Source organism: Phycodurus eques, chromosome 1, assembly GCF_024500275.1.
Source record: "Phycodurus eques isolate BA_2022a chromosome 1, UOR_Pequ_1.1, whole genome shotgun sequence".
Lineage (NCBI taxonomy): Eukaryota > Metazoa > Chordata > Actinopteri > Syngnathiformes > Syngnathidae > Phycodurus > Phycodurus eques.
Genome location: NC_084525.1, coordinates 14691484 through 14715531, shown reverse-complemented (window position 1 = coordinate 14715531; position 24048 = coordinate 14691484). Strand labels below are relative to the sequence as shown.

The window sequence follows — 24048 nt, the reverse complement described above, 5'->3', positions numbered from 1 at the left end:
TGACAAATGAATAGCGCAGATGTCTGATTCAAGCTTCCTCACGTTGCGACTGTGAGACGACCTTCCCTCTGCTGCAAGCCCGACTGTCAGGCGCTGAGGGACGCTTTCCTGTGTTCGTCCTCTGAGTTCTGACTCGACCTAGAAAGCAATAAGAAAAGAATACCTAGACCTGTACAAGAATACCGCTTTGTTTGTTTTTTGCCACACAATGACATTTTCTTCACATATCATTACAATGCTGAAAGTCAAGTGCTTGAACTTTAGGAAACATAATCTTAACATTTCCCTCCTGGAAACAAACATTATACAGACTGAAGGTACACCATGCGATATAGAGTACATGTGTTGGCCCCAGAATGGATGGGTGGATATCAACATTGGCCTTGTGCAAAAATACTAAAAGTTCCATTTGGGAGTGTGTGTATGCACCACACACGGGTGACCACTGACACCATCACTGTACTGATGGGGGTAAGAGAGACTGCGGGGCAGACAGATGGACAAGCATCACCCTCCAGATGCACAGAGCTTACTGTCTGCTTCAACACACCAGAAGCCGTCTGACCGGCAAAGGAACCCAGGACAGACACGAGGGGTTAAAGGTCTGGACTTCACAGGTGGACTGGAAGAGCAGTCGGGATTTAACTGTATTACCTGACTAGATCATAAAACGTGGTGCAACTCACCTAGTGAAGCATAAGATCCAGGTGGGAGAGCCGAGGCGGAGCTAAAGGACGAAGTCGAAGCTTGCACTGCCGAGGCCACTGTGGGCATCCGGGTGCGGGCGGTGGCTGCCGCATTGACATCCACGTCGCTGCAAGAACGCTGTAAGGAGCCTGGAGAGGTGCCAGTGGGGGGTCTGGAGGCTAGGGCCCCTTTGCCTAAGAAAATGTTACCAGGAAACAGAAAATGGTAAACTATTTCATAGACCTTACACCGATCTGATCGGCCTGATCGGTATCGGCCGATATTTATGCTGATCGGCTTTAATGTCATAATTCGCCGATCCTCAAAAGACATTTACTCCGCGTCGCCATCATGCACAGTATATTTTAATCCAAAAGCTAGTTTATTTTAGCCTTGTCGCGTGTCTTTTGACGTAGTACTGTAAATATCTGACGGCCAATAAAGTTATTTAAAAAAATAAAATACATGTCGGCGGTGTGGGACAGACAACATGTCTGAGACAGACAACACGTAATGCGTGGATCAGACTGCAAGACAAATTTGCTCTTTCACGATAGCACTCTGTCAGATTACTGCAATAAAATCTTGTAGGCCGTTGACCAATTCAATAATGCAGTGATTCACAACAAGAGTGTCATGGCACCCTAGTGTGCTGTGTCAGCTCATCAGGGGTGCCGTGGGAAATTAGTCAATTTCACTTACTAATTTGTCCCAAAATGTTTGTTTGTCCAAAATCTTTGTTCATCTCTCAATGACAGTGGCATATAGTGACAGGCAGAAAAATTAAATGGTCTTCTATTAGATGGCATGTAGGATATTAAACCTATATAGCTACCTATAGTCATTCATACAGCAGAATAAGTCATGGTTCCTTGCAAGTATATCATCTTTGTGTTCAATTAAACAGGCCCAGATTTCATACTCAGTCAATTTGTGAGGAAATTGAGATGAGATCATCATTACTTCAGTCCTCATCACATTAAAAAAAAAAGAATTTTCTTTGCAATGAGACGGTAAATTTAATCTCTCAACATTTGCTAGCCACAGCCACCCAAAAAAAGCAGAAGTCCCACAATTTTATTTCTGAAGCTACAACTGTGATCAACTATCTTGATTGATGAATAAGGATAAAAAACTACTTTCACTACTCCCAAAAAAATGCAAGGGTCCATATACAACCATTCAAAAGCAAATTTTTTAGCTACCAAACTAAAATCCTTTTACAGCTGTTTTCTTTCAAATGATCTTTTCAAAAATTGTTTCTTTCCTTAATTTGTTGCTAAAATGAACAACTATCTGATGCCAAGGCAATTATGTAATAATATAATAGTGAAAAGATCCATTTAAATATTTTTTTCAATTAAAGTTGACCCAGAGAGGGCTGATGACAGGTGATGACCCCTAAACTCAAGAGGTACAGTACTGTTTGTATGACCGTTTCACTGTGAAGTCTCTCCTTGCATGCCTGCATGTGTGAGATTTGGTTTTGTGTCTGTGTTGTATGCAACACAAAATATATACAGCACAGTGTACTTTGAATTTCTCCTTGAGGGATTATAATCAGTTTAATAAATATTTAAACATATGGCCCTGAATAGAAAATGAGCATTGTGAAACACCTGATCTACAAGAAGACTTGCATTTTTCCACCTCTTAAAGGTGCCATATTGTATCCAACCAACTTTTTCTAGTATTTGGGATGTAATATTGGCTCTATGGTGCCTCAGTAAATATGTGAAATATTAATTAAAATCATCCACGCATTCCTGAGTTACAGACGTTTTTCTGTCGAGAGGCCTGAAATCAGGTCAATTTCTCGAGTTTATCTACGTCACTAGCAAAGATCTCCGCCTACCTCTCCTCTCCCGAGCCAGCGGTGTCAACATAACAAACGTGCTCTCACAAGTGGGTCTTGAACACGGAGGCAACCAATCAGAGGAAAGCCAAATCTTAGCCAAACATGGACAAAGTGGATAAAAAAAACTGGGTCAAACAAGTACAGTAGCTGTCAGAGAGGCTTTTTCTGGACACTTGTATGACAAAACCAAGGTGTTTTTTTTTTTAAATGAAATTGACACTTGTATACAAAGTCCATGTTAGAAAATCACTCTATGGAGGTCTAAATATCCAAAATATGGGACCTTTAACAATATAGCCAGCAATGTGAACCGAACAGACACTGTTAGTGCGACAACAATTGTGTGTTCTTACATCTGCTCACGCTTCTTCCAGCGTTGCTTCTTGGAGACAAAGTTCGACTATAAACAGCAATGGCAAAGGAAAACGGCCATTGTGAAAAGGGACAAAAGCAAAGAGTTGCAATAAATTTGTTTCAAGAGTCTCACTGAAGGCTCTCCTGTGAGGAGGATGAGGAATGATCAGATGGCGGCAGTGACATCAAAGCATCACCACTCCGCAGGTGAGCCTGCAGAGCTTTTTGATAGGACGGCTCCAAGCACTGGAACAGCTGCTCCGCCTCCCGACTGAAGTGGACATGGAAGTTCCAGTAGCACCTGCAGGGACACCACCAATCATCATATTGGGACTCCCAATCAACATTGTTGAAGACAACAAGCAGTTATTGACACTTACTTCCTGGTCACAGACCGCACCTCAGCATCTGCATCATGAATGCCTTTCTTTATAGTTTCCATTAAAACAGCCACATGCCTAACAGGACACACATTAAGACAATTGCATGAACAGCTATCTCACAGACTTGAAAAGAAACAGAGGGGTTTCCTGGTATCCAGGTTTAGCTCATGTTTTCCCAAGAGGCAGTGATGGCAGCAGCCATGCAGAAACACAATATCTCTTTTACACAGACTGCCACCCCTCCCCCACCATTGCCATGAAGCCTGCCAAGTTAGTGTCATGTTACCGTGATAGAATAATCCCCAACCAATGTCACCACTTTCACCCAGTAGAATTGTCAGACATAGTCAGGTCCATAAATATTGAGATATCGACACAATTCTCCTCTTTTTGGCTCAAAACACCACCACAATAGATTTAAAATAAACAAGATGTGACTTAACTAAAGACGTTCAGCTTTAATTTGAGGCTAATTACAGTACATCCAAAACAAGTGAACGGTGTAGGAACTACAAGAGTTTGTGTATGTGCCTCCTGCTCTTCAAGAGAACAAAGGTAATGGGACATTTGGTTGCTCAGCTGTTCATGGCCAGGTGTCTGTTATTCCCTCATTATCCCATTTACAAGGAGCAGATAAAAGGTCTCGAGATAATTTCAAGTGAGCAATTTGCATTTGAAATCTGTTGCTGGTGTTGTTCCGCCTTTTTTAAGAAGTGGGACCAGAGGGTGTGTTCCAACTATAGGGAATCACACTCCTCAGCCTCCCTGTCAAGGTCTATTCAGGGGGTTCTGGAGCGGTAGGTCCGTCTGGAAGTCGAATCTCATTCAGGAGGAGCAGTGTGTTTTTTTGTCCTGGCCGTGGAACAGTGGATCAGCTCTACACCTTCAGCAGGGTCCTCGAGGGTGCATGGGAGTTCGCCTAACCAGTCTACATGTGCTTTGTGGACTTGGAGAAGGTTTTTGACCGTGTCCGTCGGGGGGACCTGTGGGGGGGTGGTCTGGGAGTATGGAGTACCGGAACCCTTGATAAGGGCTGTTCGGTCCCTGTACGCTCAATGTCAGAGTCTGGTTTACATTACCGGCAGTAAGTTGGATTTGTTTCCAATGAGGGTTAGACTCCGCCAAGGGTGCCCTTTGTCACAGATTCCGTTCATTACCTTTATGGACAGAATTTCTAGGCATAGCCAATGTGTTGAGGGGGTCCGGTTTGGTGGCCTCAGCATTGCTTTTCTGCTTTCTGCAGATGATGTGCTTCTGAGGGCTTCATCAAGCCGTGATCTTCAACTCTCTCTGTAGCGGTCCACCCCCAAGTAAGAAGAGGCTGGGATGAAAATCAGTACCTCCAAATCTGAGGCCATGGTCCTCAGTTGGAAAAGGATGGCGTGCCCTTTTTCCGGGATTCTGCCCCATAGAGAAGTCTAAGTATCTCAGGGTCTTGTTCATGAGCGAGCGATGAATGGAACGGGAGATCAACAGGCAGCTATATATGGAGCTACTCATTTTATGTAAGCTAAAAAAAAGAGAAAGTCGCAATACAACATTAATCAATAAATTAAATCCGGGCTTCGGCCTTCCTGTGTTGAGTTTTCATGTTCTCCCTGTGCCTGTGCGAATTTTCTTCCGGGTACTTCGGTTTCCTCCCACATTTCAAAAACATTCATGGTAGATTAATTGAAGACTAAATTGTCCGTAAGTGCGAGTGGGAATAGTTATTTGTCTATGTGCGCCCCATGACTGGCTGATGACCACTTCAGGGTGTATCTCGCTTCTTGCCCAAAGTCAGCTGGGATAGGCTCCAGCATACCTGCGACCCTAATGAGGATAAGCAGTACAGAGAATGGATGGATGATGAATGGATGGAATTTGTCCCATTACTTTTGGTCCCTTAAAAAGTGGGAGTTGTTGTAATTCCTACACCTATCGCCTTATTTGGATAATAAGGCCTCAAACGCTGAAAGTCTGCAGCTAAAGCACATCTGATTGTTTCACTTCAAATCCATTATAGTTGTGTTTAGAGCCAAAAAGATTAGAATTATGTCAATATCCCAATATTTATGCACCTGACCATACTGTTTGCTCAACAGCTGACATTACTGCCACTGATCAAGCTTCACGGTATCTGCGCTCTTTAGTCATCATGCATTTGTCATGTTTCCTGACCTCTCCAGTGAGTTTGTGTGCCACTCCTTCAGCTGCAGGTCCAAAAACTCATAACATCGCCTGTAGGACACAGAACAACAAACATTTCCACACACACATCCATTTCCATGTACAATGGTGCCTTGAGATACTGTATTTGTTCTGTGACCAAGCACGTAACAGAAAACACTCGTATATCAAACCATCTTTTCCTATTGTAATGAAATATCAATCCGTACCAGACTTCCCCCCCAAAAACAACAAAAATTGTTGTAATGCATGCATTTTAATGAGGGAAAAATAGAACTCCATATTCCACATTATAAAATATATAGTAATGACAATTAAATAGAATTAAAAATAATTTTATTTTGTCGCATTACATCAATCAATTCTGCTACTTCTGGTGTGGCCTCCTTGTTTGGACACATGGGGAAAGTGTAGACAACAGATGGATATCCTGTTCATTCATGTGTTATTATACATCCCACTTGAGTTCTTGACAGGACAAGCCCAGCTGCAATATGAGTGGCTGGTGCATGTAATCCTGCCGGGATGCAGCAACCAATCATATTGCAGCAGGGCGTGTCCTGCCTACAACTAAAACGGGATTCATAATGCCTCTGTCAGATCATTAGTACAGCATTAATATTAATTGGTCTATGCAAAGGATAAACAATATATGATTGTGAGTATTCTTATATTGTCAGTGTGCATGTAGCTGCAGCATTTGTCTTCAATCTCTTGCTTAATTTTAAGGGTTAAAGCACCGCAACGTAGATGCTAATTAGCAGTAGCATTAAGCTACAAGACTGAAAGGCTAAGCTATGATTGTTTTAAATACAAAAGGACTAATTGTTTTTATGTTTAGTTTAACATTAAACTTGAACAGGGAGTGGCATTAAATAGCTTGAAGCCTCTTTTTAGAAGAATTGTTCAATATTTGCCAAAATGCTGCTATTCTGAAGTGAGATTAGTTCACTGCCACCATGCAGTGTTCATATTTCAAGTTTGAACTCGCAAGTCAAAACAAAACAAAAAAATAATAATAATAATAATCATCCGAATGATGGCTCGTATCTCGGAAAAACTCCTAAGTTGGGTCACTTGTATCTCAAGCCACCACTGTATTATTAATTTTATTCTATCATTTGAAAAAAGTCTCACTTTTAAACTCACACAAACACTATGAATCACTTGAATAGTGGAGTCAAATTTTCTTTTTTGATTTTTATTTCAAACCTTCTGACGGCCACAGACTTAGAGATGCAGTTGCTGGTGATGATAGGGATCAAACGAGGGTAGTGTGTGTGCTGCAAAATAAACATATTTCACTTTAGTGCCTAGGCACACTCATTCCCACAAAACAATCAAATTGGCAGGAAGCAGAAACATACTCTTAGGATGAGGCGAATGGCACCCACACCAGAGGTGGCGATGACTTTGGCACTATTCGGGACCAGGTGCAAGAGGGTCGGCATGATGGCCTCCGCGGCATGATCAAAGCTGGTGCCGAGCACTGAGGACAGGTGTCTGTAGATGACACATCCAAGCAAACACTCAATTCAACAACACAAACAACTTTGACTTGACTGGCGAGAACATGTGAAATGGGTGCATTTTTGTCTATTGACCAATAGAAAAACTTGAGAGGACGACGGTCTTACCCCAGAGTGATACAGGCTTCCCGAACCACCTGAGAACGCAGGTCTTTGGCCGACAGTCTGAATGCAGACTCCAGGAGCCGCAGGTGCTGCAGGAAACCGTCAAACTCTGCTGCTCCAGCCAACAGCAGCGAGCGCACCTTCTTCAGCTGGAAGGGCACGACAAGCAAGGACATGTAAATGAACCCCACCCAAAGGACAGTCAGTGATAGCAACTCAAGAAATGACATCTTACCGCTGCAACTCGGAGCTCCCAGTCACGCTTGTCATCTGACAGGACATCTCGAATCTTGGCCATGGCTTCCTCCACCTCCCTGTTGGAGTAAATCTGATGGGGGAATAAGGACATGTAGTCAACTGTGATGTCATGTCATGTGAAAGACAAACACGGCGAATCTTGTCTCAAATGAACAAACCTGCATAGTGGGAACATCCTCGAAGGCTTGCATGAAGTCACCCTCATCCACCGCGCCAGCAGCAGACCCATCTCTCCCTGCGGACAACAAAATGACAGTTGACATGATGACCGCATAGATTTTTGTCTCAATGACTGGATTGATGGAAAAAGAGCAATCTGACCTGCTGACTTATTGCTAGAGACGGGGCGTCGAAATGTACCCACTACAGTCTTCCTCCCAGGCAACATTTCTGCTTTGGATGAGTACGAAGAGCAGCCACCATCTAGTGACTCATCATCCTCAGAATTTTTATCTGTGGCAGGCGAGAGAGGTGAAAAGTCACATGGGGAAGCAAAAGAGGATCCATGAGCTGGGTGCCAGAAGCATGCATCTCAGCAATGTGGCGTGGGCAGACGCACTGAAATGTCTGCATTTCAAACTGAAATGGCACACGCCATTGCAGTCTCCACACAACATGCCAGCCTCACAACAATCAGCCTAGTGTCACTGTTGATGACATAAATGCATTTGGAGGACAGACCATAACATGACTAGCTAACAAAGGTTAGCAAAGAAATGCAAGTTTGTTGCTTTTAGTTGTCCCCATGTGATTCTCAGCACAGAGCTCTCCCAAGCATGCTATCAGCGGCATTAGATTATTCAAAGTTCATATACACAGACACACACAACTACTGTGACTTCATTCCTTCCTGTAGGATAAAAACAGAGGGCAACGTGTGTCAGTGAGACCACAAGGATGGGGAAGCTGCTCCCCTAGTGTATGAAACCACACAGTACAGAATATAATGTTAAAGAAAAATCAGCCACAGCACTTCAGGCTATCAAACGCAGGCTGCGAGGCGTCATTATGTCCTCTGTGTTTACCCTTTACCATCTATCAGTTCACCTGCACCACCCTTCATAATTTATAATGTGCCTCTGATCGTTCCTTCCCTGAATCAAGAGGAAGAGCTCACAGGAACAGATCCTCCTGCAGACCAGTTTCCTCAGCATGCCGACAGTCAGGTGTTCCGGCAGTCCTCTGTGGTCCTCACATCTCTGGGAGGGAGGAATTGGGGGGAAGGAGCGTAGTCAATCTGCTAGCCTCCCCCCTCCTATATTTAAGTACAATATTCCTATTGTTCCTGACAAACACATACAAATGACACACTATCCTCTTGCTGACTTCAGCAAACACACACACTACCAGCATCAGGATGGAGAGAGCAGGAAGTGTGGGTGGAGACAATGGGAGGTGCATAAATGCGAGAATCACTTGTGGGTGGAGCCAAGACTGAGGGACAGTCGGATAGCCATTGTGTGTGCTTCAGGGAAGGAGGAGGAGGATTGAGGGAGTGTGTGTCAGCAGAGCAATCCATCAAGTAGCTATCATGAAACATTGCAAAATGCTCTTGTGGTGACAAAGAAAGCAAAATCCAAGAAGTGATACAAATTCTCCTGAAAGAGGACAAATGCTGAGGCATTAAATTTTACACAGACAGCAGGGGGCGCTGTCACAAAACTGTAACCGGTACATTCACACACTGACAAACCTTTCACCAACAACCATTACTCATCTTAGTACCTTCTGAGTCTACTTATACTGTATCGTTGCTTGAAAACAATGCATTTTCCCCCCACCACCTTCAATGTCTATTTCTCACCACCTCTTTATTATACCACCAGAATACAGAATCTACCCTCAACCCCTGCCCTTTCTTTTAGGAATGGCCTGTCACACTGACATTATGCACTTTTTAATTTCATCATCTAATGTTTCTATATTTAATTCATGACTAATATTATGACTTAAGTATTTATTATTTCTTTCCTGAAATATACAACCCCAATTCCAATGAAGTTGGGACGTTGTGTTAAACATACAAACTATATTAAATTGAATACACTACAAAGACAAGATATTTAATGTTCAAACTGATAAACTTTATTGTTTTTAGCAAATAATCATTAACTTAGAATTTTATGGCTAGAACACGTTCCAGAAAAGCTGGGACAGGTGGCAAAAAAGACTGAGAAAGTTGAGGAATGATCATCAAACACCTGTTTGGAATATCCCACAGGTGAACAGGCTAATTGGAAACAGGTGGGTGCCATGATTGGGTATAAAAGGAGCTTCCCTGAATTGTTCAGTCACTCACTAGCAAAGATGGGTCGAGGTTCACCTCTTCGTGAACAAGTGCGTGAGAAAGTAGTCGAACAGTTTAAGGACAATGTTCCTCAATGTACAATTGCAAGGAATTTAGGGATTTCATCATCTACGGTCCATAATATCATCAAAAGGTTCAGAGAATCTGGAGAAATCACTGCATGTAAGCGGCAAGGCCGAAAACCAACATTGAATGCCCGTGACCTTCGATCCCTCAGGCGGCACTGCATCAAAAACCGACATCAATGTGTAAAGGATATCACCACATGGGCTCAGGAACACTTCAGAAAACCAATGTCAGTAAATACAATTCGGCGCTACATCCGTAAGTGCAACTTGAAACTCTACTATGCAAAGCAAAAGCCATTTATCAACAACACCCAGAAACGCCGCCGGCTTCTCTGGGCCCGAGCTCATCTAAGATGGACTGATGCAAAATGGAAAAGTGTTCTGTGGTCCGACGGGTCCACATTTCAAATTGTTTTTGGAAATTGTGGAACGTCGTGTCCTCCGGGCCAAAGAGGAAAAGAACCACCCGGACTGTTATGGACACAAAGTTCAAAAGCCAGCATCTGTGATGGTATGGGGTTGTGTTAGTGCCAATGGCATGGGTAACTTACACATCTGTGAAGGCACCATTAATGCTGAAAGGTACATACAGGTTTTGGAGAAACATATGCTGCCTTCTAAGCAACGTCTTTTTCATGGATGCCCCTGCTTATTTCAGCAAGACAATGCCAAACCACATTCTGCACGTGTTAAAACAGTGTGGCTTCGTAGTAAAAGAGTGCGGGTACTAGACTGGCCTGCCAGCAGTCCAGACCTGTCTCCCATTGAAAATGTGTGGTGCATTATGAAGCATAAAATACAACAACGGAGACCCCGGACTGTTGAACAGCTGAAGCTGTACATCAAGCAAGAATGGGAAAGAATTCCACCTACAAAGCTTCAACAATTAGTCTCCTCAGTTCCCAAATGTTTATTGAATGTTTTTAAAAGAAAAGGTGATGAAACACAATGGTAAACATGACCCAGCTTTTTTGGAACGTGTTGCAGCCATAAAATTCAAAGTTAATGATTATTTGCTAAAAACAATACAGTTGATCAGTTTGAACATTAAATATCTTGTTTTTGTCGTGTATTCAATTAAATATAGGTTGAACATAATTTGCAAATCATTATATTCTGTTTTTATTTGTTTAACACAACATACCAACTTCATTGGAATTGGGGTTTCAACCCTAGATCTCCTTTCATCTGCATTCACTGTACAGTAATAGTTACAGTATATCAACCATACATAACAGTGGGAAGCGGTCACTTCCTACAGTTCCTCTTTCTTCATACTCTCTAATCACATACTGTTGTCAACCTGTTGGGCACCATTGTGAGATCCAGCCCTGACTCTTCCATGTTCGACTCCCATCATAAACACACACCTAATTCCCTTCAACCAAAAACTCCCCTATTACTTGCCCATTATTATCCACCAGCTCACTTCCTTCTCAGCTAGTACCAGACCAGCAAATAGCAACAAGCCGCTCTTCCTTGGTGAACCATCCAACCATCCTCAATATCGGTTATCCTGTTCAGGGTAGCGGGGTTCTTGAGCCTTTCCCAGCTGACTTCGGGCGAAAGGCGGACAACACCCTGAATCGGTCGCCAGTCAGTCGCAGGGCACACAAAGAGACAGACAACCATTCACGCTCACATTCACACATACTGTACATAGTTGCTACTGTATGCTGATTACGTATTACAAAAAAAATAAAAAAATAGTGTGCGCTTGATGTGGCCAAACTAAAGTAATTTAAGTATTTAATACTGCCTAAAATAAAAGACTCTGCAAAATATGTACAGTTGTGCCTTAAGATACAAGTTTAATTTGTTCCATGGCCGTGCTCTTATCTCAAAACACCTGTAACCCAAAACATATTTCCCCATTAAAATGAATGGAACTGCAATTAATCTGTTCCATTCCCACCAAAAACACCACACTTTTTATGTTTTAACAAAGTTGCAGTATATTGTAAAACAGTCATAAAAACATAATAGAAGAGAATGATTTGTGGTTTTGTAATGTCTAAGTGTTATGAAGCCCAACGTCTCAAAAACACGCTGACACTGCGTGGTGACATCACCGTTAAAACATGGCGGGTTGCTATCAGAGTATTTCTGAGCGTGCCTCGCGTCATTGTAAATAGTTGTTAAATGCTGTTTTATGTCAGTTAGTCTCCTAAACCCCTAAATAGTTAATAGACCTTATGTGTGTTATCCCCCCTCTGCATCTTGTTGTTGCGAAGATGCGTGTAAACTATTTTTTAAATCATTATTTTGGAACCAGAAGTGAATGTATCATCCAGAAAGATGAACAGTCTAGTTTTTATTAGGTCGCCCAAGTCAGCTCATGTGTCAATGCACACGTGGGAGGGGAAAGCCCCCCATCTTAAAGCTAAAATGTCAAAACTAAACTCCAAAGTCCATCACAGACACAATATTAAATGAATTATTCAGGAATAACAGGAACTCAACATAGCAAAACTGATTAGAATAAATTAGAGACAGGGATTACAGGTGAATTACATATGACTATACTGTGCATTGTACATAGGTAAAGACTTTTCACGTTTTCTGGTGGTGCATATTATACTCGAGAGTGTATTATACACGAGAAATTATGGTATTCAATTTTCAGTCCTGCTCTGTTTACAATAAAACCAGCAAGTATTGGACTTAGTTATGTAAGCCTACCTGACATTGGTGACAGGACCATGTTCCCCGACCTTTGGACCTCATCAAATTTACTAAAGATGACATTCAGCCTGGAAAGAGGTGATCTGAATGTTAATGGGTTATCCACTGAGTGAATCATTGGCGTTTGGTGTATCTAAACGCACCGAGACTGAGGTAGGCCCTTCTTTCCAAGGTCAATCCTCACTCGCTCACCGACATGGCGGTAGATCTCCACCAGACAGCTCATGGCTCTGTCACGCACCTACCAATTTTCATCACACACTTTTACAAATTATTATTCATAAGATTGTGTTACTTAGTTGATGAGTGCAAAAGGAAGGTTTTGCTAATCTGCAACAAAACCTTCACTGTTACAGGAGAAAAGGACAGGTTTATGAAAAATATGACAATGATAATCTGAAATAAACTAATGTTGCCAGCAGAGGGAAACAACTACAGATGAAATGTTTTCAGGGTTATACCTGACTTGTGGGGTCTCCAAGGAGGTTACAAATGTGCGGAACTATTTTGCTAAGCGTCAGGCTCTGAGATCCAAACCTGAAAAAAAATTGTATACATTTTACACGTGACATGAAAAACATTGAACACAAAATTCTTAGTGGGATCATGCAGCGAACAAATAATGTTACAAAATACAATATAAAAAGGGAAACAAGAACATTTGAAAGAATTTGACTCCATAGAATTTGGTACTGATAATTCAAACTGTTTACTTTCTTTAAATTAATTTATACAAAACTTCTTTGTTTCCTAATGTGTGCTTCCACGTGGCGCACCACGATGTGAACTTACATATTTAAGGTGGCGTTGAGACAAAGGCAGAGTCCTTCTCGCGTCCGGTTGTTCTTATGTTTGAAGCCTCCAGTGATGCGCTCCCAAACATACTGATAAAGCATATATAGAAAGTGAATTCATTTTGCAATAAAATACTAGTTAGTTATCCTTTTACTATGTGCATGCAGATGTTTTTTTTCACCTGTGGGTTGGCGGCCTGGTCCATGATCTTCAATAGAAGTGCTTGGTCCTGGTCACGCACTTGATCCTTGGCGTCTCCCAGACGATCGATTAAGCTGGGAAGAACTGAAGAGATAGAAATATTCCCACATGATTTTTATTTTTAATTATAAAATGTTTTGAGGGCCTGAAGTTTGAATGTCAAAGAGCTCACCTGTTCCAACCTGCGTCCTGAATTTTTCCTGCAGTCTGCTGACTAGCGCAGACAGAAGTTCCATCCCCAACAACACCACCTAAAACACAGAAATTAGAAGAAAAACACCCATGAAATAGCTAAAACGCACATAAATAAGCAGTCTGGTACTAATATAGGCCATCGGCACTAGAGCTGGTCGGTTTCTAAATCACCCATCATCACAGATCCTCAGAGTCTTTTGGCTGGCTGTACACAAGTACAAGTACACAATGACAGTTGGCGAACTGAGATAATTTGGTTTATTGATGTGACTCCAAGAAAAAATTTCCAATAAGCAAGTGGTTCAAACACTGGTGTTCATTATGTGGCTGATATATTTTATGCACATTCTAAGACGATGAAAATTATCCATTTATCTATCAGTTTTCTTGACAGTTTTTAGGTACAATACATCCTAGGCTGGTTGCCGGTCAATTGCAGTGCACGTAAAAACAAACAACTATTCAAATTTGTATTTCTATTCACATTGAAACCTATGGACAATTTAGAGTTCTCAATTAATCTGACAAGATTAATTGAGAACATGGATTTTACTAACTACTACCCACCGTGATGATGATGGTCGAGATTATTTATTAATTATTATTTTTATTACTATTAGTAGTAGTGCCGGCACGGTGGCCGACTGGTTAGAGCGTCTGCCTCACAGTTCTGAGGACCGGGGTTCAATCCCCGGCCCCGCCTGTGTGGCGTTTGCATGTTCTCCCCGTGCCTGCGTGGGTTTTCTCCGGGCACTCCAGTTTCCTCCCACATTCCAAAAACATGCATGGTGGGTTAATTGACAACTCTAAATTGCCCGTAGGTGTGAATGTGAGCGCGAATGGTTGTTTGTTGTATGTGCCCTGCGATTGGCTGGCAACCAGTTCAGGGTGTACCTCGCCTCCTGCCCGATGATAGCTGGTATAGGCTCCAGCAGGCCCGCGACCCTAGTGAGGAGAAGCGGCTCAGAAAATGGATGGAGTAGTAGTTTTACCATAAGCAAAACAAAGCAAATGTTAGAGTGCATTTCATACACAAGGTAACACAATGTGCTTTACATGATTAAAAACAATGAAAAATACAAAGGAAAATAAAATACATCTTAAAAGCATTTAAAAACAGAGAAAGAAAATGTACAGGCCAAGAAAGATAATTAAAAAATGGAAATGCTCTAAAATGCTCAATCATAAGCATGTGAAATAAAGAGAAAATAACTGTCATTGCTAAACAGCAGACAAAATTGCTTACATGCTACTTTAGGCCTGTATAGTTGCACATTTTGCACTCCTGTCCAGTTTGGTTGTATTTGGCTAGAGATACTTTATTAATCTCTAGGGGGAATTCACTATTATATATTTGTTTACATACCCATTTCAAATATTTGAATCTTAGCCTATTTTTAAATGTGTTGTTTTCTTTATTTTTTAGGCCCGGGGATATCACTTTTGTGAGTGACTCGGAGTAAACTAAGTCTATAACGTGAACCGAGTTTACCACCACTAGTGGGCACAAGAGCAAAGGAAATGAAACCTACAAAGGATTGTGGGTAATACTTTAAAATCTGGCTTTTTATATGAATATAATCAAAATACGTCGCTTATGTTTCTTCAAAACACAAAATAAATGCTGGCTCTCTGTGTCTGTGAGGAAAACATTTCAAGTAAAAACAAAAACAAAAAAAGTTGAGATCAGTCAGACAAAACCGTGAGTGAGTTGTCTGCCCGCATTGCATTACTTTACTGCATTGGGCACTATCGAATATCCGTCCGTGTCATGGGGTGACTGGGATACTCAATGAACGTTTAGTGAGAGTCTCCCTGCTGACAACCATATCAACACACTCGCGCCTCCCGGGTCTCAGACTCGGGTACTGGTGCAATTTTTGGAAACTTCCCTTCAACGGGAACTACAACAACTGATGAATGTAATGCATGTGCAAAACAACGACACCTCCCACAGGTGTCAAAAGGTATTACACGGCAAATGTCACTAACATTGCCAACTTCTTCAACTACGACCCCGACTTGGACACCATCCATTTCCCAATAACACTCACACAGACCCCTCAGGACAAGTATGTGGAGCAAACTACTTACTTGAACAGCTGAGCTCAAACAGTCGCTACATGTACATCTGCCCTGAAAACTCTTTCATTGCTGCCTTCTCATAAATCGCAAATAGTATAGTAATAGTATCAATATCTTGATTGTTTTTTTTTGGGGGGGGGCGATTTGAAATGTGTTAAAAGTTTTCATTAATCCTTCTTTTAGGTTAGGCTTTATCTTGGTTTTATTTATTTAATCTGGTTTTTACCTATTTCTTCACCGCTGTGAAGTGTGTAGTTTAGTAATAATTACTATTCGATGCATCATTTCTACATGCTGGTACATACTTCTACATGCTGGTACATACTGTAGCTACAAAGCAGCCTTGCACAAGGTGTGGTTCTACTTCGGAGCAACAATATAACAACATTTATCAGAACTAGATTACGCACGCATGCACTCAGTGTTCCCAATTGTGTGTGTATAGAACTGAAAAGGGGACAAGGCTCTGGTGGCTGTGAGCTTAATTTATCAGCACCATTAGCCCAAATTCAAAGCCTCTGTGTGTGACTTCTGGTTTATCGTTCTTCACGTGGATATTTCATCAGTGATCATCAGGTGTGCCGTAGCAGATGATCCCAGTGGCCTGAAAATGATCGTTTATTTACTAAGAATAATGTATCATTGTTCATCTACCCATGCCAGCAAGATATTGTTACAGGCCAAACAATGAAATCCTCTTCCACTAGAAGGAAGAAGGTACATAATGATTGAATGAATTTCCTTTTTTGACATTTCTTTTTTTTGGGGGGGTGGGCAAGGGGTGGGAGGTGCCATGTGCTATAGCTTATGTAAAATATGTGCCATAGCTCAATAAAGGTTGGGAAACACTTTGTTACATTACACGGAATTTTAAGGTCAGTATCATGATGTTGGTAGATTCAAATCTAAGTGCAGAAAAACTGACCTTGAAGTGAGTGGAGTTGACCCAGGAGCTAGCCAGCACCTCCACCATCCTGTCCAGCGTCCCCTGGTCCTGTTCCAGCTCTGGACATTTGTCCTCTTGCAGGATAAAATCCACCATCTCCTGGCCCACCTGCAGTCTCTTGCTCAGGTCCTTGAGCATCACTTGCTCCAGCAAATACTCCGTGGCCATCACCTCCTCCTCCGCCATTGGAGGGGAACCGATGAGCACACGCCAACTTCCGACAAGCGCCTCTTCCCAAGTTCAGTCAAACAAAGTCTTGATAGCTGAAATGTCTCTTGGTCCTGTTTTTAAGCCAGTTACGGTTTTAAGGAACCAGCTGGCATTGCTGGCAGAGTCCCTGAGAGCGCCATAATCCCCCACTTGACAGTCCAATTCGTTCTCCTGTATCGTTCTGCTTAAGCACAAAAAAAAAACAGCATCAACTAGGCGAAGTTAACAGAGGTTGAGAATTGAAGTAATGTTGGTTTTGAATATATATATATATATATATATATATATATATATATATATTCCCGCGACCCTAACCAGGATAAGCGGTGTTGAAAATGGATGGATGGATGGATATATATATATATATATATATATATATATATAAATATATATATATATATATAAACAACACCTGGGATGTGCTCAAACTGTCGTTACATTTAAATCTGGCCTGAAAACTTTATTTTTCGCTACTGATTGCTCGTAAATCAAATATATAATTTCCCCATCTTGATTACATTTTGTTATTTTAAATGTTTTTCGTCATTGTAGTGTTTCTCTTTTCGTTTCTCCTGCTTTTATTTTGTGAATTATCTTGATTTTAACATTTTAATTTAGTCTTATTTCAATTTCTTTGCCTGTTTAAGCAACAATGATTTGCCTTTTGTATTAATTCTGCTTTTCAAATATGCCTTGCCGACATGTTTGACTGCTTCTAGCAGCTTAACACTTTCGGAGTTAACTTAATAGCTAGTAAACAATTTACGCCGTCCTTAGACGTCTCGTATAGTTCGTTTTAGCCGCTAGCTTCCGCGCTAGCACAGCAGCTATGCACTGCAAGCTTAAGTGGCGCGAGCTAGCGTTTAGCTGAAGTTACCTTTTTGGCGAGTCCGTGGCATGAACCGTCACGTCGCGTAAATGTGGCGTGGCGTGTACATTATAAATTAATATAGCGACACATTGGCGACTCGCTCACTCACCGTATGGAGCAAAGTCAGAAGGGGCGAAGCTGCTTCAGGATTCAGGACACCTCTTCCGTTCATTCACATCGCGGCCCAACACATATTCTACTATTGATTTTTTTTTTTTTAAGAATCGGACTCTTTGTATGTATTCTAGTCAGTCATTTTTAAAATTAAAGTCTAACAAACAAATCAAAACGGCCATTTACCAGGCAAAAATATAAGTTTGCCCGCATCATGTGCCATAGGGAATGTAGCCGGGAATGCAGCAGGAGGGCGACACCTGCTGGCAGGCTTTGGCCGGCAATGTGGGCCGTCCATCGATGCTTCCACCCATCTAACCTTTTTTGGAGTGGTTGGACGGGGTAGGACCTTTCAGCATGACGTCATTCATACTTCCGGGTGGCAAAAGCCAAGCCATCGCGATGGCACCACAAGTAAACAACCCTTGTTTGGCATTGAGAAAACAGGGGAAACAGCTCGAATGATGACTGACCCCTTCTCTACCGCCGTAGTTTTAAGTTGTGACATGTCAGCCAAAAAGAAGATGGTACATGAGATGAATTATTTCTCAACTTTAATTTACATTTACATTTAGTTGACTCAAAAACCGACGTAGTGGAAATTCAGACTGAGTTAACATCAGAGGTGGGTAGTAACGCGCTACATTTACTCCGTTACAGTTACTCAAGTAATATTTTCCATAAACTGTACTTGTCAGAGTACTTTAAATGCTTTTAGTTGAGTATTGATGTGAAGAAGGATCGATACTTTTACTCCGTTACAATGATCGACATGACGTTAGCTATTTTATATAGTCATTCTTGCGTGGGCGTCTATTTTTAGACTCCATCTTCCACTTCCTTAAGGGTGCCCGTTGCGCCAATGAAACGGGATCACTAATGTCATTGACTCCAAGTCACCAATCAGACGACATAAAACATTACCAAGCCCACGCACGTAGCCTTCGCTAACCAATAAAAATGACAAATGTTTCACCAATCCGACAACATAAGGCAGTCACATGACCCCGCGCGTAGCCTTCGCGAGGCAATCAAAATGACTCATTTTTTTGGGGGTGGGGGGAACAACTGCGCGACTGTGTTTATTTTATAGACTCCAAAAAAACAACAGCTTTATCATGCAGCTCTTAAATTGTGACTGGCCAAACTTGGATATTTCAGCCCACTTCTAACTTGAGAAAACACCTTACGGTAAGTTGCAGATGCACACACACACACACGATCACAAAGTCTGTTAAGCAAACAGCTTCTTCATGAAGTCATCTAAGTGAATAAAGCAAATAATGTTTCTGTAGGGCCCAATGCATGTGTTGTTGGTTTTTGGGCAGTTCAAAATTGAAATGGTGGAAGGTGTGTGTTGACTCCCATCCATCCATCCATTTTCTGAGCTGCTTCTCCTCACTAGGGTCGCAGGCGTGCTGGAGCCTATCCCAGCTGTCATCGGGCAGGAGGCGGGGTACGCCCTGAACTGGTTGCCTGCCAATCGCAGGGCACATACAAACAAACAACCATTTGCACTCACATTCACACCTACGGGCAATTTAGAGTCTCCAATTAATGCATGTTTTTGGGATATGGGAGGAAACCGGAGTGCCCGGAGAAAACCCACGCAGGCACGGGGAGAACATGCAAACTCCACACAGGCGGGACCGGGGATTGAACCCAGGTCCTCAGAACTGTGAGGCTGACGCTCTAACCAGTCGTCCACTGTGCCGCCGTGTTGACTCCCATATATTATTAATTTATTATTTAATTTGATGTTCATGCTCTGATTAAAAAAAAGTTACTCACAAGTTACTCTTGTGTTTTTTTCATTGAGTACTTTCTTACTCTTACTCAAGTAAATATTTGGATGACTAGTTTTTACATTTACTGAAGTCATATTATTCTAAAGTAACAGTACTCTTACTTGAGTACAATATTTGGCTACTCTACCCACCTCTGGTTAACATGATCATTGAGGGACTGGCTTAAATCAGGAGAGAGCAATAAATGAAACACCTTTGGTTTTGTTAGATGTGGCCTTTAGGCTGAAATGGATCGTGGATTGCAGAGAGAAAAGTTAGTTTGTGCTTTTGTGACCTCGAGGCCAGATTATTGCAACTCTTGCTCACAGGTTGCCCAATCAAGTCTGTAAAGATCCTCCAGCTGGTCCACAACGCCGCAGCATGAGTACTAAACAGGAGAAGAAATCATATTTCTCCTGTAGTAGCTTAGCTGCAGTTACTTCCTGTACAATTTTGAACTGAATTTAAAATTATCCATACCAAACACTACATGGCCAGACACCATTGTTCCTTAAGCAAGTTTGTGGTGACTTATCAACCTAGTAGAAAGCTATGCCCCCAGAGCTTGCATTTACTTGTGGTTACCAGTGCTGTCCTAACTACTGTAAGCCTTGTTGCATGAACTGATGAAGCCTGCTCAGATGAGAGGCAAAACATCTTCTAAGACATCCAGAACTGTCTAGTTGCAATCGACTCAATGCCTTGAGAATGAAATGACCTGGATGAATGAGAATATTCACAGGCAGCTTTCTGTTAAAGGAAGTAAGGCAAATAGTTTTGGATTTTTCATGATTTTGGCGTGTCCCGCAACTCTGTAGCCCATCCCACTAGAATAGATCAATCCCTGCCCTGAGCAAATCTCCATATTAACAACCAAAACAAGAACAATCTATAATAACCTGCCAATCTTTAAAACAGTGTTTACTTGAGGGTCATAATTAATTAATGTTTAATGTGATATGTTCACAAATAAGACCTTGACACAGAGCACAAAGTGGAACTCACTCTAAGGAAGAAACCTACAAAATAACCAGGATTTCTGAGGTGATTGCTTGGTTGAGATGGAGAAACAGAGTTGAGGGACAGAGAATAGGTAGGGATAGAAAATCTATCGAGGGGTTGAGCGGATAAATGTAAAGGTCTGATGGGGATAAATGTACAGGTCTGATGGGGCCACTGCCAGTCGCACCTCCAGAACAAGGGAGCAAAAGCCACAGAGGAGAGAGCGAAAGACAAAGCGAAGAGAAGGTTAGTAACATTCTACAACCCCAATTCCAATGAAGTTGGGACGTTGTGTTAAACATAAATAAAAAGAGAATACAATTATTTGCAAATCATGTTCAACCTATATTTAATTGAATACACTACAAAGATAAGGTATTTAATGTTCGAACTGATAAAATTTATTGTTTTTAGCAAATAATCATTAACTTAGAATTTTATGGCTGCAACACGTTCCAAAAAAGCTGGGACAGGTGGCAAAAAAGACTGACAAAGTTGAGGAATGCTCACCAAACACCTGTTTGGAACATCCCACAGGTGAACAGGCTAATTGGGAACAGGTGGGTGCCATGATTGGGTATAAAAGGAGCTTCCCTGAATTGCTCAGTCATTCACAAGCAAATATGGGGCAAGTTTCACCTCTTTGTGAACAACATGTGCATGAGAAAATAGTCGAACAGTTTAAGGACAATTTTCCTCAACGTACAATTGCAAGCAATTTAAGGATTTCATCATCTACAATCCATAATATCATCAAAAGGTTCAGAGAATCTGGAAAAATCACTGAATATAAGCGGCAAGGCCGAAAACCAACATTGAATACTCGTGACCTTCGATCCCTCAGGCGGCACTGCATCAATAACCGACATCAATGTGTAAAGGATATCATCACATGGGCTCAGGAACACTTCAGAAAACCAATGTCAGTAAATACAGTTCGGCGCTACATCCGTAAGTGCAACTTGAAACTCTACTATGCAAAGCAAAAGCCATTTATCAACAACACCCAGAAATGCAGCTGGCTTCTCTGGGCCCGAGCTCATCTAAGATGGACTATTGCAAAGTGGAAAAGTGTTCTGTGGTCCGACGAGTCCACATTTCAAATTGTTTTTGGAAATTGTGGACGTCGTGTACTCTGGGCCAAAGAGGAAAGAACCATCTGGACTGTTATGGACGCAAAGTTCAAAAGCCAGCATCTGTGATGGTATGGGGCTGTGTTAATGGCAATGGCATGGGTAACTTACACATCTGTGAAGGCACCATTAATGCTGAAAGGTACATACAGGTTTTGGAGAAACATATGCTGCCATCCAAGCAACGTCTTTTTCATGGACGCCCATGGGTTATTTCAGCAAGACAATGCCAAACCACATTCTGCATGTGTTACAACAGCGTGGCTTCGTACTAAAAGAGTGCGGGTACTAGACTGGCCTGCCTGCAGTCCAGACCTGTCTCCCATTGAAAATATGTGGCGCGTTATGAAGCATAAAATACGACAACGGAGACCCCGGACTGTTGAACAGCTGAAGCTGTACATCAAGCAAGAATGGGAAAGAATTCCACCTACAAAGCTTCAACAATTAGTGTCCTCAGTTCCCAAACATTTATTGAATGTTGTTAAAAGAAAAGGTGATGTAACACAGTGGTAAACATGACCCTGTACCAGCTTTTTTGGAACGTGTTGCAGCCATAAAATTCCAACTTAATGATTACTGCTAAAAACAATCAAGTTTATCAGTTTGAAGATTAAATATCTTGTCTTTGTAGTGTATTCAATTAAATATAGGTTGAACATGATTGCAAATCATTGTATTCTGTATCCTTCAGCCGTCACCTTATCGTGGTGGATGGGTTTGTGTGTCCCAATTATCCTAGGAGCTAAGTTGTGTGGGGAGTAGGAGATCCTGGGGACGACCAAGGACACACTGGAGAGACTACATCCTTCGGCTGGCCTGGGAATGCCTCGGGATTCCCCCGGAAGGGCTGGATGAAGTGGCTGGGGAGAGGGAAGTCTGGGTGTCGCTGCTAAAGCTACTGCCCCCGCGACCCGACCTCGGATAAGCGGTAGAAAATGGATGGATGGATGTATTCTGTTTTTATTTGTTTAACACAACGTCCCAACTTCATTGGAATTGGGGTTGTGCATGGATGGTGATGAAACAACAGCACAAATGGTCTATTTCATCTTGAGGGCAGCACAGTGCATGGTGGTTAGCATGTCTGCCTCACAGTTCTGAAGTTCAGGGTTCAATCTGGGCTCTGATTTTCCTGTGTGAAGTTTGCATGTTTTCCCCATACTTACATGAGTTTTATCCGGGTACTCTGGCTTCCTCACACATTCCAAAATACACAGGTTAGGTTCACTGAAGACTAAATTGTACAAAGATGTGAGTGTGAATGGTTGTTTGTCTGTATGTGCCCTGCGATTTACTTGTGATCCACCCAGGTGGTACCCCGCCTCTCTCCCAAAGACAGCTATGAAAGTGTCCAGCTCACCCGTGACCCAGATGAGGATAATTGCTAAGCGGTATAGAAAATTGATGGATGGATTTTATCCTGCTCAATGTCAGGGGACAGACATGCGCTAATTGCGTCTGATTTAGGGGGAGAAGTGGACTAGTCCCGGAGTGGTTGCCAGTCTGTTCCCGGGCAATTGTGAATGGGCCATTGAGTGGGAACTGATTCCACACCAGGTTAATTGACTACTCTAAATTGCCCGTAGGTGTGAATGTGAGTGCGAATGGTTGTTTGTTTGTATGTGCCCTGCGATTGGTTTGCAACCAGTTCAGGGTGTACACCGCCTCCTGCCCGATGTTGGCTGGGATGGGCTCCAGCGCGCCCGCGACCCTAGTGAGAAGAAGCGGCTCAGAAAATGGATGGATGAATGGATGATTCCACACCAAGTGAGCTACATGAGCCACCAAACTACAGAATGAATGGGTTGGCTGGATGCATCGACAAACCCCTGAGGGGGGATGGGTACTGAAGGTGAAGGGAGTAGATTGACTGATGAAATGTTGGATGACGTGCATGCCCAAATCAGTGGTCTGATGGGTAGCTGGTTAGATGTCTGACTTGGTAGGTGGGTGGGCTTTCTGTCAGCTGCAGGTGCTCTTACAAACACTGGGCTTTTACATGCCAGTGTCAAGAGATCTCATTTTTATTCCTGGAGCCTGTTATGTTCCAGCTAGCCTATAAATGGCCACAAAAATAATTCATTTCATTGTTAATGGGAGAGTGGAACGGGCAGAGTTTGGAGCAGACTGCACAGCTGAAGATGTCAAGGGTAGGGAGGAATATATTCTCTTCTCAACATTTCATACCACTGTCTCCTTTTCTTTAACAAATGCATTTGTTCAAAATGAAAGTGTCAAGAAATACTAAAATGGCATGTACCGTATGTATCACGTGTGTTATGAAATTAATGATGTCGTGTGT

At 42.1% G+C, this 24048-nt stretch overlaps 1 protein-coding gene, 1 long non-coding RNA gene and 1 other non-coding gene across 12 annotated transcripts in view; 2 read left to right on the top strand and 1 right to left on the bottom strand.

Annotated features, from left to right (window-relative positions):
* The window catches only part of LOC133404102 (CLIP-associating protein 1-A-like), a 37180-nt gene extending 19060 nt beyond the window's left edge, over positions 1–18120 (bottom strand). For all 10 annotated transcript variants that reach the window (XM_061679724.1, XM_061679765.1, XM_061679791.1 and 7 more), the window contains exons 1-20: positions 17817–18120; positions 16606–17017; positions 13573–13651; positions 13381–13484; positions 13197–13288; positions 12866–12941; positions 12548–12645; positions 12402–12472; positions 7665–7796; positions 7502–7578; positions 7321–7413; positions 7089–7234; positions 6819–6954; positions 6664–6734; positions 5443–5502; positions 3280–3357; positions 3033–3200; positions 2899–2945; positions 687–881; positions 43–138 (exon numbers count right to left, since the gene is read on the bottom strand). In XM_061679724.1, the coding sequence (XP_061535708.1) occupies positions 43–138; positions 687–881; positions 2899–2945; positions 3033–3200; positions 3280–3357; positions 5443–5502; positions 6664–6734; positions 6819–6954; positions 7089–7234; positions 7321–7413; positions 7502–7578; positions 7665–7796; positions 12402–12472; positions 12548–12645; positions 12866–12941; positions 13197–13288; positions 13381–13484; positions 13573–13651; positions 16606–16812 (2026 nt within the window). In that variant the 5' untranslated portion in view covers positions 16813–17017; positions 17817–18120. The remainder of the gene's footprint in view (positions 1–42; positions 139–686; positions 882–2898; positions 2946–3032; positions 3201–3279; positions 3358–5442; positions 5503–6663; positions 6735–6818; positions 6955–7088; positions 7235–7320; positions 7414–7501; positions 7579–7664; positions 7797–12401; positions 12473–12547; positions 12646–12865; positions 12942–13196; positions 13289–13380; positions 13485–13572; positions 13652–16605; positions 17018–17816) is intronic.
* On the top strand, positions 15355–15483 carry LOC133414314 (U4atac minor spliceosomal RNA). The gene has a single exon (XR_009769990.1). It is a non-coding gene; the product is annotated as a U4atac minor spliceosomal RNA (small nuclear RNA).
* A 120-nt stretch (positions 18121–18240) lies between the features above and the next one.
* Positions 18241–23994, top strand: LOC133404097 (uncharacterized). The gene is made up of 3 exons (XR_009768783.1): positions 18241–18446; positions 20771–20856; positions 22486–23994. It is a non-coding gene; the product is annotated as an uncharacterized LOC133404097 (long non-coding RNA).
* Positions 23995–24048: the final 54 nt, after the last annotated feature.